The 18,007-nt window shown below is 42.4% G+C and overlaps 2 protein-coding genes across 4 annotated transcripts in view; one reads left to right on the forward strand and one right to left on the reverse strand.

The window, feature by feature from the left end:
* Window positions 1-104: 104 nt before the first annotated feature.
* Window positions 105-18,007, forward strand: part of VEPH1 (ventricular zone expressed PH domain containing 1) — an 84,124-nt gene continuing 66,221 nt past the window's right edge. For all 3 annotated transcript variants that reach the window (XM_050902563.1, XM_050902564.1, XM_050902565.1), the window contains exons 1-3: window positions 105-390; window positions 2,450-2,665; window positions 7,735-7,909. In XM_050902563.1, coding sequence (XP_050758520.1) covers window positions 253-390; window positions 2,450-2,665; window positions 7,735-7,909 — 529 coding nt within the window. In that variant the 5' untranslated portion in view covers window positions 105-252. The remainder of the gene's footprint in view (window positions 391-2,449; window positions 2,666-7,734; window positions 7,910-18,007) is intronic.
* PTX3 (pentraxin 3) lies at window positions 12,266-17,852 on the reverse strand. The gene is made up of 3 exons (XM_050902566.1): window positions 17,624-17,852; window positions 16,680-17,213; window positions 12,266-13,581 (listed from the first exon to the last, which is right to left on the reverse strand). Exons 1-3 carry the CDS (start codon window positions 17,769-17,771, stop codon window positions 12,968-12,970), a joined length of 1,296 nt encoding a protein of 431 aa, XP_050758523.1. The 5' UTR covers window positions 17,772-17,852; the 3' UTR covers window positions 12,266-12,967.

Below are 18,007 nucleotides of genomic sequence, written 5' to 3' on the forward strand. Positions count from 1 at the left end.
TGCTTACATACACCATTTAAAAATCTTTGCTAAACTGGAATATGACAGTCAATGCATTTGCTAATTTTTCCCTTTTTTTTTTTTTTCCTTCCTTTTAGATTGGGGCCAAGGAAGTCTTGAAATATGCCCCAGATTTATTCTTCCTATGAAATTGATCGCTAGTCCACAGGATTGTTTCCATTCTGTCCGCATCTGAGTCATTCCTGCACATGGTGCATGCAGAGATCTGGCTGAGTGGCAGCGAATGCAGCCATGCATCATCTGTTTGGGCTGGTTTTGGCACAAAAGGACCTTTCACGTGCAGGGGATCTTTTCTCCTTAGAGGATGCTGAAATCGAAGGAAGCCTCTCGGAAGCTCTTGAACAAATAAGAATAATTAGTTCATCTGCAGTAAGTGAAACACTGTCCTTAATCATTTGTCATGAGATTAAGTGTACTGTATAAATAAAATATTAAAGACAGGGACATACACAATTTAAGTTTCTAAAAAAACTCAAGAATGCCAAGCAAAGTGTAAGATTTAAAACTGCGGTAACCAAATCCAGTTCCCACTAGCTGGATTTCCTTTAAAGATATTTCAAGTTCATCTTTATCATAATTTTTATTAAATAGTTATTTAAGGCATATTAAAGATTAACAGGAGGTTACAGGTATGCTGTATGCATAGTGTGTATTCTGTTTGCAGCAGGAAGTGTTCTGAATGATGCTAGGCTCACAGATTTTGGTAAAGTCTTTAAAAGTCCTGTCCAAAAAAAAAAAAAAAAGGTCTTTATCCTCCCTGCTTCCAGTCTGCTGAAGGGAAAGGAAAATCTTTTCTGAGCCTTAGGATATTCAATTAGCAACACGTACATGTTCTCACAACTGTACTTTTCTGGCACTTCATATAGCATGTGATTTTAGAAATCAGTTTTGGCAATGTGCAAACCTCTGACTCTCAGAGCATTGATCATGGCGTTGCTGGTTGCAACAAGAACTGACTCATCCATCAGGACAGCCACTGTACACTGGCTCTTCTCTTGGGTCATTTCTTTGACGGCAATTACACCTGCCCAGTCTTTCAGAACATTAATCAAGTCATTTTGGCCATTGCCTCTGCTGTTTGTGATGTACTTCGACTCACCTAACTGCAGGTGACCAGGAATTTCACACAAATTCCCCCTGACGTACTTTTTGAGAGAAAATGCCTGAATTTGCTACAAAATGTTTATACAAGCACACCAGTCTGCATGAAGCAGCTCCGGCATCCCGCGGAGCCATCCCCTACCTCCGAGCTGCTGAGTGGCGATTCCCGCCAGAGGGCTCCGGAGATCGGGGAGCTGCTCCGGCACTGCCCCGTTCCTGCTGGGTTTGACATAGGTTTTTCCCCAAATACGAGGAGTTTCACAGCAGTGCGGACAGGACTCCTCTGCTCTCCGTGTCCACGCACAGCCAGCGACCGTGACTCTCCCCAGGGGTCTGCTCTTGTGCCGTCCCAGCCAGCGGCTGTTAACTTGTTCACCTCTTTATTAATAGGTAACCTTATACAAAACAAAAAGTGTAAGTGTTTTCTTTTTTTAATAAGCGCATGGATTTTTCTGTCACCCCAAGCAAAGCTTGTAGACAGGCTTTGCTGTGTTTAAAGGCTGAGAATTGCTTTGAGACAGACCCAAACGTCGTGGCTTCTGCCTGTGATATGCTGTCATACCACACTGCAGCGCAGAGCCCCCAGAGCTAACTCCAGAGCTGCACTTCTGCAAGCTAGTGCTGAACTTGACTCCAGCCTTTTAAAAATGACCATGCTTTATCTAGCAAAACCAATGACTTTTGATTAATACTTCAGTCCGTCTTTCATCTTCATTACTTTTTAGGGTGGAACAGCATAGGTTAGACTGAAGAACGGTGATTGTGTATTCTGAGTCTCTTAGCGCTGCCATTTCATATCCACGTGACATCTGTGTCAGTAATTACGGGGGATTACAGGATTTTGTGATAACGCCTATTTAATTAACTTTTATTCATGTTACATTGATACTAATTGAAACTAACTGTGTTTACATCAGGGACTCAACATGATGTGAAATATTTGGGATCCTGCATTTGGCTATATATATAGTGGATATAACAATTCCAGTTTCAGTTTTAGGACGGTTATGGGAGAAGAGGCCTGTGCGAGTGGTTCTAAGGTGTGCGGCTGCAATCTCTGGTCAAGAAGGCCATGCTTCAAGACAGACGACTAAAAATCATTTGATAACATAATCCATACCTTTTACAGTAATGAGAATTAAGACCTAAAACAGTGAATTGTCTATGGGATGACTAATTTCTGTTTAATCATGCTAACCAGTCGTAAAGGTGGAAGTGAGAAAATGGACACTGGACAGTTACAAAAACTTCATGTCTTCAGGTTAATTTTGTGGGGTCCTTGAAAAGGATGGGCATTCATTGGCAAATGCCTCTTCATTTGAACCAGGACTACCAGACCAATGACAATGACCAGGCTGTGGTGGAAATCTGCATCACTCGCATCACCACTGCCATCAGGGAGACAGCGTCCATAGAAAAGCACGGGAAAGCCCTCGTGGCTCTCTGGGAGTCGTGTCTAGAGCACAACCTGAAGCCTTCTCGAAAAGATGAGGACACACCACATGCAAAAATAGCATCCGATATCATGAGCTGTATCTTGCAGGTAAGACTGAGCTGAAAGCAAGGGAGTGTAATGCATTCGTTGGCTATTCAGTCTTATCTTTTAAAATGCGGTTGTACTTTATGTTTTCTGAGGGTGCATGGGAGTGGTTGCATTTGTTTAAAGCCAAGAATATGACCCCAAACGTTAATGAATATTATTACATGTATATGGCATCCATTGCAGTGAATCAAAAGTTTTGGCAGCTTCCTTATCTTTAAAAGTGTCTCGACTGTTTAGTGCCAGATTTCATTAATTCTCCATTAATTCTAAGTATTTGCATTTCATGTAAGTATTAAAGTGGGAGACATAGGACTATCGTTTTCTGTGGTTACAGAAAGATTCATTTGAAAGCACTTAATATCAGGGAAGAGGTTATTCTTTCAAATCGTTCTGGAAGGCAGCAAAATGCCAAAGAGATTTGAATGACATGAAATTTAGGTCATTAGATACGCTGTCAGTAAGGAGGATCTCCCTTAACGTTTTGATTGTAACAGCTGAGTCCAGATACAACACAGAAAACTGACTTCTGAACTAAAATCCAATTGCTACTACTCTAAATAGAGGACTAGAAAGAAGTTATGCTCTGGCCAGGAGTGTTGGAATAATTTCTGAGAATATTTTGCTAAATGTTGGAGGCAGCAACAACAAGGTCAAAAAGGTATTTAGGTCCCAAAAAACATTTGCTAGCTGAAATTGGGTCCTATCTGAACTCAGTAGTCTATGAACTGTCGCTCCCTGTGAATGCAAGACTAAAAAGAAGACATCTTAGTATATAGCAGCCTTTTGGGGGATAGGAATGGGCTATTCCAAGGCTTTCTAAGAAGGTAAACTGAGGGTGAAAAGCCATTAAAAGGGGGGGAAAGGGGAATTGGGTATTAAATCAGGGTGAGTTTGGGGTTGGTTTTTTTGGTTTTGTTTGGGGTTTTTTTTGTTTTTTGTTTTTTTGTTTTAGCCAGGACTGCAGGCAATATCATTCCTTGTTGGGAAAGGAATATAATACACTGGAGAAACCTGTAGAGAAACCTATGTGCACAGTTATCGAACTGGAAGCAGAAATCAGGGTTGTTTCCAGCATTTGAGCTGTGGGTACAATTTGTGGGGACCAGCTCCATGTCAGATGGAGAAAGAGTTGCTATGAAGTGCCTTTCTATACAGACTACTCTGGGATGATGTTTGCAGTACATCTGCTGTTTCGTAGTTGCTTTCTTTACATCTGCCTCTTAAATCAGATATGGAGGTTTTTTTTGTTCTTTCTTTATAAAAATTCAAATGATAGTGGCACAAGTATGTCACTGTCCCATGAAAGGTACTGCTTAGCCCATTGTAGGATATATTGTTCCATAAACTTATTGCAATTCCTCATCTAGTTTAGCTGAAAGCGTTTAAAGTCCAAAAGAAACAAAGAGTTTCAGAAAAAATAACATCAATGCTGAATTTGCTTCAATGAAATTTTACTTTACAATCCTTTAGTATGGTCAGTTCTGTTTAGCCCCAGTCTGCCACTCTGAAGACGCACAAAAAGGTGTATTGCAGGAAAATATTAAGAGAACGAAAAAAACTCCTTTTCTGAAGCCCAGGTTCTTGTTGATTTTGGTTTGGGAAGCATAGAGGTTTATTCTAGCTAGACATGGGGTCAAGACTGTGGATGAGGTTCAGCAAGATTTCTTCTGCACTGCGCTGGCATCCCTGAGCCATGAACCATAAGCTGCACCCCAGCTCAGGGCACAGTAACGCATCCTATGAAGGTCAGTGGTATATCAGGGGGTTGTGTCCCCTCTGCCTTTCTCTGTGAATGACTGGCTTTGGTAGGGACCATGCTTTCTGACAAGCAACGCGTTCCTGGATGTGTTGGTTATCTCCCTTTCTGCCTCACGTCCCTGATGGTGAGACAGTAACTGGATTTGGATACCGGTAGCAGCACAGCTTAAACTTTCCAGACAAGAGACTGTACATTGTAAAATCATATTTTGTCTTTGCGGTTGTCCTGGTTTCAGCTGGGACAGAGTTAACTCTCTTCTTAGTAGCTGGTACAGTGCTGTGTTCTGGATTTAGTGTGAGAATACTGTTGATAACACGCTGGTGTTGTAGTTGTTGCTAAGTAGCGCTTATCTTAAGGACTTTTCAGTTTCCCATGCTCTGCCAGCAAGCAGGTGTGCAAGGAGCTGGGAGGGAGCACGGCCAGGACAGCTGACCCCAACTAGCCAAAGGGGTATTCCATGCCATAGAATGTCATGCCCAGTATATAAACTGGGGGGAGTGGGCCGGGAGGGGCGGGTCGCTGCTCGGGCATCGGTCAGCGGGAGGTGAGCAATTGCATTGTGCATTGATTGTCTTTTCTTGGGTGGTTGTGGGTTTGGTTTTTTTGTTGTTGTTGTTATATTCCTTTTCATTACAGTTATTATTATTCTTAGTTAGTAGTGTATTTTATTTTAGTTATTAAACTGTTCTTATCTCAGCCCATGAGTTTTACTTTTTTTTTTTCTCCTCTCCACCCCACTGGGAGGAAGGAGAGGGAAGCAGCTGCATGGTGCTGAGTTGCTGGCTGGGGTTAAACCACGACAGCGGTACTTTAGAAATCATATTTCATAAGAATACTAAAGTATGCAATGGCTTGTCTAAGCTTTCAGTTTGTGCTGTTGGCAACCATGTGCCTAAATCAAGCTAGCTCGTATCCAAATGTTTTGGGGATTGCACTGTGTTGCAGATTACTTCAAGAAAGGAGTTCATTGAAATGAAATGAGAAAGTTATAAAAGTACATTTACTGCTCCCTGAAATAGAGCTATTATCAGCCAGTTCCTTTGCATAAAAAAAGAAAGAAGGCATAAAATGAGTTTTTATACAATACGTGAGGGATAGCTGAAGTAGTAATGAATATCTGACAGCTGGGTTGAATCTCACAGCATGTTTCTGTTGATATTAGCAGCAGGGAGGTCCCCTAGGTTTGCAAACATCACTATATCATATTATTGAAATCTGTTTTTCATTGTCACCTTCACATTTTCATAAGTGTGCATTCATGCCCTGATATAATGGAACAAATGAAACCTTTCTCCTTCCATCTGAATTCAAACCTTTTCTTAACTAAGTATTTTGTCTTTATTGTAGGGAAAAAAAAAATGTTCTGTGGAATTTTCTTAGATCTTTTAAATCCTAGTCAGAGGGCCAAACCTTATCTCCCCATTCTTTCTGCGTGGAGTCCTAGAGTATAACTTGGAGGCAGAATTTGGCTCCTACTCAGTAGTACCTCTCAGCCAAATATAATGAGGCATTATGTTGATTTAAACATGCTGCTGCATAAAGCTCTAGTCATTTTAAGGACTCTTCTCATTAAAGACGCAGGTTTTGGTCATATGGCAGTTGCCACGATGAGCTATCTTGACACCTAGGAGTTGCTGCAGCCCCTTCTTCCTTAGGGGCCAGCAGAAAGGGACTGTCCTGGAGCAGCTGCAGCACTCTCTTGCTTGGCAGGTCTCTGTTGCAAGGAAAAATCCTTGTAGCCACTTAAACTTGGTTCTTTTGCGTTGGTTGAGTAGCATAATGCAGCCTTAATTAGGGTCGGTCCTGCTCTCCATGAGGCTAATGGCAAAGGCAGTTACTGCTGATGGAGGCAGAGCTGGCCTAGAAGGCAACGTAGCAGGGCATATGGAATAACAGGTTTGTTTTTTCTCAGGTCTAAATTTAATTTTTCAGCGCTGCTCCAGAATGAGCATGTGTTAAGTCTGGACTGCCTTTCTTTGCGCTATTTTGTTGCTTTCTGAAACATCTGGGTTCCAGTGGTTGCTTGTGATTTCAGATGCTAATTAAATATAATCATATTGCAGGATTATTTTCAAAAACAATGATGTACTCCAGTTTCAAAGAGATGTTCAAAACTGAGTGAAGAGAAGAGAAAAGCAAAGCACTGATTAAGGAGGCTCCAGAGAGAATGTAGGTCCTCAGTTACACATAAACATATCCTACTAGTTTCAAAGGCAGTTATGTATGGGAACTTAATGGGCAATAGATGCGTATAGTCTGTGCACACAATTTCACGTATACAAATAGTTGCAGAAAACCTTTTCTGACCTTAATGTCAAAACCTAAGTGTACGTGCAGATACCCCTGAGATTGCTGAAGCTTGGTGCCATTTTGAGAACAGAAGTTAGTGGTCCTGAAAAATTTCAGTTGACCCTGGTGTTCAGAGAAATTGGCTGGCGTTTAAAAAAGGAAATCTTAATTATTACGGGAAAATTGATGATCAATACTAAAGCTATTACCCTGTGAGCAAGTCTCCCAGTACACTTACTCGTGCGTAGTCTTTTTCCTCTGACTAGTTTGCCTTTGATTTAGTCCCAGTGGCTTAGCATGAGATCCTGTTCTGGGAACAGAGGAGTCCTTTCTTCACGTGGTCTCTGCCAGCACAAAGATAGGCCAAAAGTCAGAGTAGTAACGCACTTCAGTTTAGATGAGGGAAGCTGTGACTTGTGCTGGGGAAGATTCACCCATGCTTGAAACTGTTTCCCTGAGCCTTGACTGTGCCTGCACATCGAGCTGCCCTGCTTGGGGCTGGACATTGGCGTGGGACAGGTCACCACGACGCAGGAACGAAAGGCAGCAATGCCTCTCTTACTGCAGGGAGCAATATTTACCACTCAACAGCGTGAGTGACTGCTCCAAGGTGTTTCCTATGATTTGGGATGAAAATTACCTACTCTGTGTGGGTGATGGATACAGCTTCTGCTGTCTTCTCTGAGAGCACCATACACAAAATGTCTTGTTAGAAATGTTAGAGCAGTTAACATTTAACTAGTGCGCTTCATACCATGTTTTCTCCTCCTCTTGCAGAAGACAAAAATAGGTGCATTACTAGCATTTCCTGGTGCAGTAGTTTTAAATTTCTTTGCTTGCTCTTTCTTTGAAGTCTGCCTTCACTGGTGTTGCCAAAACATAACCTTTCTTGACATGTTTTTTTGCTTTTTTCCCCCCCTGTTGTTTTGGTTTTTGTTTTTCTACTCTGAGCAGCATGAGACTTTATTTTAATCATTTTTTTCAGCTGCTTATTTTTCAGTGCTTTTTCGTGTTTTTACAGAATTACAATCGACCTCCAGTAATGGCCTTAGCTGTTCCAGTGGCAGTGAAATTTCTTCAGAGGGGCAATAAGGAACTGTGCAGAAACATGTCAAGTTATCTATCCTTGGCTGCAATCGCTAAAGCAGATCTGCTGGCTGATCACACAGACACCATTGTCAAAAGTGTCCTTCAAGGTATGAACGCACTGAGGTTTTGGATTTAGTCCTGCAGCGTGCCCACCACTAGATTAGGTAGGCTGTATTAGGCATATATACAAACAAACACGTTGTACGTAAAAACATGTATGAGGCATGTATATATAAAGCAGACATATGGACGTATCTATCAACATGGGTGTCCTGGTTTCGGCTAGGACAGAGTTAATTTTCTTCCTAGTAGCTGGTATAGTGCTGTGTTTTGGATTTAGTAGGAAAATAATGTTGATAACACGCTGATGTTTTTAGTTGTTGCTAAGTAGTGTTTATACTAAGTCAAGGATTTTTCAGCTTCTCGTGCCCAGCCAGCAAGAAGGCTGGAGGGGCACAAGAAGCTGGGAGGGGACACCATCAGGACAGCTGACCCAAACTGGCCAAAGAGCTATTCCATACCATATGACATCATGCCCAGTATATAAACTGGGGGGAGTTAATTGGGAGGGGGGGATCGCGGCTCGGGAACTAACTGGGCATCGGTCAACGAGTGGTGAGCAATTGCATTGTGCACCACTTACTTTGTATAGTTTAATTCTTTTAGTATTGCTATTGTCATATTATTATTATTATCATTATCATTGTTTTTCATTCCTTTCTGTCCTATTAAACTGTCTTTATCTCAACTCACGAGTTTTTTTTCCTGATTCTCTCCCCCATCCCAGGGGTGGGGGGCAGTGAGCAAGCGGCTGCGTGGTGCTTAGCTGCCGGCTGGGGTTAAACCACGACAATGGGATAAAACATGTTAGACACAATCTAGTAACAGGCTATATCAAGGAAGATCTTTCAAGAATATGTGAATTTACTGAGCCTTGTTGACTATGGAAGTTTCATTGTAGATTGGATGACCCATAGGGCAGGAAATATATCTGTACTTGTTAGTATATCGTACTAATGGACTTCAAATTACAAGCCATGTTAGGAGACACTAGTTACTGTGCTCTTATCCTTTCTATTAGTGTCATTGGCAATACTCCAAAATATAAATGGGGATGAAATGAGTCCCATACTGTGGCAAAACAGTCAGATGTAAGATAGAAAAGCTTTGTAGTGGTTCTTTAATTTTGCCTACATTATTAGCTTTACATAGAATATTGTTGCTAAACTCTGTACCTTTTACTTTTGTGGTTTAAAAAGCTAAAAATATTCATACCTCTACAAAAGGAAGTCCAATTTAGTTGTTATAGTAAAGTTCACAGTATTTGTTGCAATACAGTGCTACTGCAGTAGTAAAATCACTGTTTGTTTTTCTTCAAGTATGAGTAATAGCAATAAGTAGCAATAGCTGTCTAATTATTCCAAGAACATTGTTATGAAGATGTTAAGCCCTCAAATTAAATGTGTGCATTCCGGATTTATTAAAAAATATAAATGGAGTGTATTATGGAGGGATAGCTAAGCTAGAAAGTAATTTTATCCTTAAGACACTATGGTAAGAGTTTGCATATTTCTGTCTGCTTTGTTTAAGGACAAATGTGTGATAAACATGATAAATATGTATGACCTATGTGATAATACTAATTGAGTAGAGTCCAAGAACAGAATATTGCTAACAACTTACAAAGCCAGATGGATAATTCTTTTAAGACTTGCGACATTAGTATTTATGTGTTAACATTGTGCATTAGCACTTGTAACTCAGTGCTATTAATAGAAAGAAATAGAGTGAAACAGGTTTTATGGTATAGTCGTAGGTTTGGGAAAAGTGATACACACCCACAACTGAAGGTTTCATCGTGACTGTGCCTGCTCGTTTTTGTGTATTTATGTTATTCTACCAGCAGATGTTGCTGTGGACATCAGGTTTGGAAATTCCAGACTGGAAAAGGGCACTCTGAATAGGCAAAGTGCTTTGTTGTGCATAGTGGCTTAATCGCACTGTACATAATTTCTATTTCAGGCATGAAAACGTTGGTTTGCAGCAGGCTAAGAACCACGCCTAAAGACTGTTTGCTGAAGGGAGAAGGGAAGCAAGAGGATAAGCTGCTAAGGATGAATTTACAAAGCAGCATGGAGACAAAGGGCCTTGTTCTGGTGCTGCACAGACAGGGCTTAGCCTAACGGCACCAGTGAGACTGATAGTAGACTTTGGCCCGTTGCCTGTGAGTGTTTGAGAGCTAACTGGATTTTTTGATTACTTGGGGCAACTGTTTGGCTGCATAATCATTTTCTTATCTTATTAGCTAAAAAAGAGCTCTTTCTAAAGAGTGTTTAACTACTCTGTTCCAGTTAGTGTGAACTCAGCTTCTAAACACGCAAATGTCTGTACTGTGCCCGTGATGCTGACAGGCCCTCTGCTGACACCTTCCATCAGCATAAGGGATCAGGCAGATTTATTCCCGTTTCCAGGGGACAGCAGCAAAACTACCCTGCAGTCGTTGCTGTAATCTGAGAGTCCCACAGCTGCTCCACCTTCCAGAGGAGCTCAGGCAAGGGATGTGGGTGTTACATTCGGCAGAGCCTTGTTACAGAGCAGAACTGGGCTCAGCAACATACTCCAGGCATGCATGTCTTGCGCTTGCTCCTTAATTTCTACTTTTGCAGTGCAAGAGCAGGGTTGCAGTGGCTCTTCCGTATTTGGAGCCCAAACTCCCCCAAAATACTATTTACTTGGTGTTTTCCAATCAGGCAAAGGAACTGTTGGCAAAGAAAAATATAGTTAAGCTAGGAAGGAAAGAGAGAAACGTGCTGATGGAGGTGACTTGTGGTGCTGGGCAGGAGGGGACTAGACTGTGGGAAAGCTTTGCTAGTCCACAGAGGTGATAAAGGAAGAGCAAAGCAGTTGGAAAGAGTTTTCCAGCTGAGTCAGTGAGAATGAAAGGACTGGCTTTGCATTTGGTCATCTGCCAAACCAGAACAGAGATAGGAAAAGGCTACTTCCAAGACAAAGCATTTCAGGTATGAGGTACAGTAAGAAAAGAGGCCAGGAAGGACTTCTGGTAATCTTTTTGAGGATCTTGCTTTTTCTGCTGCGTTTCACGGACATTTGTTTTCATTTAATGGAGGGCACTGTATGGCAAGAGGATTTGAGAGCGTTTTTGCCCTTGCACAATGTTGGGACCTCAAGTGTTTTTTGTAATTCTGAAGATCTGTTTTCTGGCTGACAGCAGATGAACAGAGGTAATCTTTCATTGTTCTGTAGCTAAGGTTATTTGCAGATATTATTTAGTAAAAGATTTTTGTCGTGCTTCCTACTAAGCATTTATAATTTAGATACATTTTTATTGCAGGGTAATAGGAGAAATTCCAGCAATCAGAGCAGTTATTTTTACCTTAAATAAACAGTGTTGCCAAAACTTTGGAGCAGGTCATATAACTTTAGGTATGAAGCACAACCCCCTTGAATGGCATAGTAAAGTGGAAATTACCTTGTCATAGCTTTTTCTTACTACTGTTGTATCGTGGAAGGAAGGATCTGGTAGCTGCGTCATATTCAGGAATAAGCATAGCAGCAACATGTCAAGAAACTTCTCAAAGTGCGTTCTTACGACATCTGTAGAGAATGAGAAAGACAAAGAAACGTGTGAATAGAGCAGGAGGGTGGGCTGCTTCCAGTGGAAATAAGAATTGCTTTGAATAAGACATTCTCCATGATAACTTGTTCAGAGGCTTCAACAGGTAGTGAATAATCGTTCTTGTCATAAATGGTTACATATCCAGCAAATAACTATTCATCATTGTCTACTTCTGCTCTGTTTTCTACACGCAAACCACCACCAGCGTCTTGGCTCTCTGCATCTGCTGCTTATGCACTGTATCCAGCCCTATGTTTTTATTGGATTTTGGATAAGCTTGTGAATGTGAGAGAAGAAAGCCACCGCCACCGAATATTCATCAATTCTGCCTTGTACAAACCTCCTGTTAGCATCAAACAAGTTGGTTACTTTGGATATCTAAACGTATCTTAAAACTGAGTATGTCCTTCTCAAATGGCCAGCATTATGCATGGGGTACTGATCGATATTTATTTGGGGATATCTCAAAAGCAATCCTTCCTTCAGCCTCCAAGTGCCGTGCTAGCACAGCCTCAGGTCAACGCACATGTGTCAGCATGTCAAACCATCTCTTCTGTACAAGCCACCATGTCCACGTGGGAGAACTCGTAGAGTGGCAGATCCTTGCACGTGGCAGCATTCACAAGAGGGATTGTTATCATGACGGGCCTTTAAAGCTGTCTCTGGCTAATGCTTGGATTTCGGTCCTCTGAAAGTCTCCCTGTTTGTATGAGATGTTGACATTCATGTTCTTTTTCTACTAGCAACTAAAACTGTACTGCTCAAAACATGGAAAAATTCCCAATTGGTACTTACTTTCAGAGTTTCAGTTCATAAGAAGCGTGGAAAGTTTTAGTTTAGTAAAGTATCTTTATTTACAGAACAACTTTACAAAAATAATTTCAATAAAATTATTACAAAGTCAATTTACAATATAATACAGCTGCATTTTCTCCGAATGTAACATCAGATTATGATGGGGAATATTACTTTTATATGTTAGGTCAATCCGTGGCATAAATAATGCTTTAAACAAGGAGCTAGTTTTGTTATAGTCTACAAATTACTAACAACGATTAAGAAACAACACATTTCTTGGCTTATGTGATTCCTCTTTACAATTCACATTAGCACTATAAAAACCAATGCCTGGAGGAGCCTGGAAGATGCACAACCTTACGTCTGTTCTGCAGAGACTGGTCAGCTGGATACCTGACGTGTTTGCTTCAGTAGGGATACCAGGAGCAGCATTCGGCTCCGAAATGTCCACTCACTTTTGTACATCAGAAAACACTGTGCTAGAGAGACAGTCAGGGACAGCTTTTCCAATGTCATGCCTTGACGTGGGGGGGTTTTTTCAGTGTTTTGCCAAAACAGCAGGCAGAGATCAAATCCCATCTCCACAGTACCTCATTTTGTAAACTTGCAACGCTAATCTTCCTTGGGAATTCGAGAGACATGGGCTCCTACGGCTCTGTTTACTTGTAGGTATTGGTATTCAGCTCTTCATGAAATACGTTCTCTGCTTCAGAAACTGCCTTGCCAGAATTTAAGAAACATACTGGGCTCCTCCGTATGGCAAAACTTCTGTGACTCCCCACCCGATGATGTTGCCCCTGATACTGCACGCATCTTCTCCGCTCTGTGCTGCTATCTCTTTGGTGCTGAGCACTCTGTCCCACATGTTAAAGCCAGTTAATTTTCCAGAGAAGGCTAAAGCTTCGTCAAATCCACCTCCAATGCAGCAGCCGTTCTTTTCTTGACCGATCTGCAAAATCCCTCCATCTGGAATGGTGTGAGCATCAGCAATGTCCAAGGCGGTGGCTGCGAGCTCTCCCTTCACCCACAGGGATGCGGATCCATTCTCCGAGCTCCAGGCACCGCAGAGATGGATCCACTTCCCAGGAACAACTACATTTTTGACAGCTAACTTGTGCTGGTCACCACCAACAACAAGCACTGCAGACTCGCGGCTGAGATAAAGCTGGATTTCATATGGATTTAACTTGGTTCCGTAGGAGAAGACAACAGTTTTGTTCAAAGCCTCCGTCACCTTGATCCAGACACAAGCAGTAAAGGAGTGAAGGGTCATTCCAGCAGTTGGGTGAACGCTCCCAAATATCTTTTTTGAACGCATGGGGAATAGAATTGCTGTTTCACACCCTGAAAAAGTTAGAAAGATTGTTAGGTAAATAAAACCTAGTCTATTTGTACATGCACAGTTAGGACCCTTGGCGTGTGCTCACTTCTGGGCTTCTCAAAGGGCTCAGCTCATCCAGTGGGATGTAGAATGCTTTAAAGAAGCTGATGGATGAATTTGCCGAACACTATGGCAATGGGTTGAAGGGCTAACCAGGCTGCAGGAACAAGGCTTGGCTCTTCCCTCACTGCAAAAGTAGTGTAGTGTATAGTCCTGTGCTATGCAAAGTGACATTTAGGTTTAATGTGACATTTAGGTCTGCCCTGGTGCTTGCCTTGGGAAGTTGGGCTTCCCTGAGGGTCTGTGGGGGGCAGGTGCCTTCTGCTCTGACATCCCTCCTAGGTGAGCTTCTCTTTTGCTGTGTCACCTAGAGAAATTAGCACTTAACGTTGGGTAATTATGTCGGGTAGTCCTCTCTGTGTTTCGTTGAGGTCTTGTTTTAGCCTCCGTGTTCTTTTTCAGTATGGAGCGATGAAAACAGCAACGTTAGGGTGAGGGGATGGGTTCAGTGATCTATCAAACGGCAGGTTTAGATACTGTGCCGTTCCTGGGATAGCGGTGTGAGACTGCTGCTGCGGCTGGGGAAACGGAGCCGCTGGGCAGTTGTGTCACGAGCAGTTATGCAGTGTCCTGCGGTTGTCCCGTGGATAACTGGGCAGCAGAGGAGAAGGGGACAGGGGCTACTGGAAAGCGGGCACAGGGACCGTTGGCAGAAGCATGCTGAGATGTGTTTGTTTACTTATTCATTATAACGACTCCCTCTTCTGACCTTGCCTTTAGGGGTATTGGTCTGTGACTTTCATGTGCACTGGTTAAGCATGGGAAATGTATAAGATGACTGATATTTTTAAAACAGTTCATCTCTCATCTCCAATTAATTAATATGTTGATAATAGAAATCAGATTAGTTAAAACCACTAACAGAAATTTATGGAACTTGGAAAAGTAACTGATGATCACTAAACCCAAGCCATTTTTGGTATTCTATGTACTGTTCCCTAGTTGTGTAGAACTTAACTTTCTAGGTGACACAGGGGAAAAAGCAGCCCCCTTCTACAATTAAGCTGGTTCATTTCCTGTTTAAACAAGCTAGAGGATCTAAAATGTCTAAACCATGTGTGGAAATTTCTGCTTCAGTGAATGAAGGACTCTTTGTGTCCTCCAGGATTGCGCTGCTGTGTTATTTCATAGACTGCTTCCTTTCAACTTTGAGCAGATTTTACATTTCTTCATTGGCCCTTTTGAGGAGGGGCAGGGTCAGCGAGCAACTGTTGGGGATACTCCTTAAAATGCTACTTGGGAACACTATTGTGAAAAAGCTTTTAATTAGCAAGCTTTGAGGCTTTATTATCAAGGCCTAAACAAATTAAAAACAGCCTCACTGAAGAACAAAAAGTGTGATTAAAAATCCCTCAAGAGTATGGCTGGCAGTAATTCAAGATGTGAGAAATTAAAGTCAGTTGCTAAAAATTCCCTTGAAAAAAAATTTCCAGAGACACACACTCTGGGAGTACTTAAAATGTATCCTTTAACTTAAAAAATAAGAACATTTTGTATAAAACCATGTAGGAACCAGTGGAAATGATCTGGATTTCCACTGATGAGTCTGAGATCTTTAATGCTGATCAAGTTTTTTACTCTCACCTAGTGCAGAGTAACTGACTGCAAGGCTGGCCGGGTTACAGGAGAGAGATAAAGAATGAGATCATGCTTTCTGGAAGGCAAGATTCATGTGTTTGGGGAAAAAAGGAATACGCTGTAAGATCTACTCCCAGTACACAAAGATTACTAAAGTGTTATGATAAATGAAGAAGTAAAAGCAATTTACTTATAAAGCTGAATCCATGCCCTACATGAAAGGATAGATTCGTGTTAGATTGTAAAACGCTTTGATGTAAACTATTGTTATGTTGTGTTCATATTGTAATAGGCTTGTGTAAGTTGTTGCCTTTGCTTTAGCAGTTACAAGAAGCGCTCCTTGCTCACCTGTGTAAGAGCTCATGCCAGTGGTGCTGCTAAGGGTCGCTGGCAAGGCTGGTGTAACTGCACCCCTAACTTCCTATTCGCACGCACCCGCGGGATTCCTCAAGTGTCGATTTCTGGGGGGTTTTTAAGCTGCAGTAACTCATGTTTGTGGAAAATACGGTCGTTAAAGACATGTCAATGTTTAGAAGACACGCAGTGATAGCTATCTGATAGGCAGAGTTATATTCAGTGTAATGATATTGTGCATGTAGCAATTTTGCACCCACACTTTAAATAGGTGGGGGTCTGCCCTGCCATACCCAAGTTGCTGTAGCTGCTTTTTGGGTGTCATATTACAGTGCACAGAAAATCTGACATGAAATTTGAGATATGAGCTCATCTTTCTGCGGCCACCTCGCTTTGCTGGCCAATGCAAACATTTTGGAAGGGGGAAAAAAACCAAAACAACAATACCACAGTGTTACTAATTTTTCTATGCTTGAGGAAATGTTCTGTCCTGACAGTTGCATGCAGTGAATGTGCCCTCCCTGCTGCGGGAAGCGTGCTTAGCTGGTTGACAGCAGCAGCGTGTCCTCGGATCTAGCTCTGCTCTTGGGCAGCTGGAGTTGGTGAGGAGACAACATTTCGTTTAGGAAGAGGAAGGAGTGGGTACATGCATGAAGAGAACAGGAGAGCTCAGTGACTAGTGTGTATGCGTAGGAGTTACCAGCTGGCAAGGTAAAAGGTGAGAGAACGTAATCTGTATGTTTAAAATACATTTGCTGCTCTCTGGTAACCATTTTGATCTGGGAGAGCCTGCAGGAGGTGGGATCCTAGCTGGCTTTGCCCTGTGCAAGGACTTTGATTAAACCCTTCTTTGATCCCACATTTGAAAAGGTCAGCGCCTCCTTTTCGAGAACAGTTAATGGGTTTCTTCCCTGTATGTACAGACTGCTCAAAGCTGCTGTGCTGTTCATAGGATTGCTTTAGAGTTATATGCAGAGGAAGGTGCTTAAGAGGGGTGTTTCTAGGATGTCTGTCTGGACAGGCCCACCAAAGAGAGCTCTCCAGTAAAGCGTAGTGCACGTGGACTTACCTGCTGGCAGTAAGTGCTGAGCTGCCCATTTCTGCGATGCCTTCAGTTCAGCTCTGGTTTGCTGGAGCTCTTTCCACAGAGAGTTCAAAACGAGATTGTCTCCTCTGGTGGGACTGAATTTATCCTGCTGAAAAGCTGTCTCCTGAGCCTCCGCCTCAGACTTCCTCAGCCACACGCTCTCCAGCCGGCCGAGCCTGCTGGACACGTTGTGGCTCAGCAGCAGAACGTGCTCGAGAACCTTTCCTTGCTCAGACTCATGAAGCCTCTTGGCTTCTTCAGCTTGGTCACTGTTCCTCACAAGCGCCTGCTCTACCTGTGACACGATGTGGGAGGTGACTTTCTCAACCGCAGTGGCGAAGGTGCCTGCGAGGTCGGCGGTGAGCTGGCTCAGCTCTGCTTTCAGGGTCTGCAGGTCTGCCTTCAGGATCTCATCCATCGCCTGCAGCATCATGTTCTCTTTCATCTGCGAGTTCTCGAGCATGATGAAGAGCTTGTCCCACTTGGTGTGCTCTTGCTGGCAGTCGCACGAAACAGCTGGAATGGAAGATACAGATGTTGCTATTCCTTTGTACTTACATTTTTTTAAAGGAAAGGAGTGTTTGACAAAATCTGGCTCTGTGCAAGGCTTACATGCTCCAGACTGTCAGTGTGCTTCCCTCTATATCAAAAGAGAAAAGTAAAGAAGTGTGTATTACAGCAATTCTAAAACTAAGTGTCATTGGCAGTCTTTTGCAGGAAAACTGAAAAAGAAAGAGTATAAAGCAAATTTCAAGGCTTTAGCATCCAAGTGCTTTAGCATTTGCTGTCCATAATGATCTACTGGTACAAGCACATGCTTCTTCCTCTGAAAAAAAATTTATGTTTGTAATAATAACTGTTACAAGAGCTAGGCAACAAAGAATGCAATTCTGCACTTAACACGAATTTAGTTTAAATCTACTTACTTTCCTCAGTACCAAGAACTGGACCTTCAATTTCATTATCCAGATTGACATACATGAGATCATAGTCATCATCTTCATCCAGAACAGAAACAGAAGCCCTGAAAACACAGAACAGCGTAAGCAGAGAAAGTATTTCTTGGGGCAGCATTCTCTAGCTGCTTCCTGAAAATAGCTGGGCTGTCTGGAGCTAAAGTCTAAGTCAGACTTCAGCAGAGACAAGACTGCGAGTGAGACGCAGTGAGCCCCTAATAAATGCTCCGAGCGCCTCAGCTTGAATGAATGAGCAATGCTAGTGCCAGTGTTGTAATAAGAGCACTTCTGACTGTTGGTTTTGGCTGAGAGGAGAAGGGGGCGTGCAGCTTGCTCAATTCCAGCCTTCCAGGT

The sequence above is a fragment of the Gymnogyps californianus genome, chromosome 10 (assembly GCF_018139145.2).
Source record: "Gymnogyps californianus isolate 813 chromosome 10, ASM1813914v2, whole genome shotgun sequence".
Lineage (NCBI taxonomy): Eukaryota > Metazoa > Chordata > Aves > Accipitriformes > Cathartidae > Gymnogyps > Gymnogyps californianus.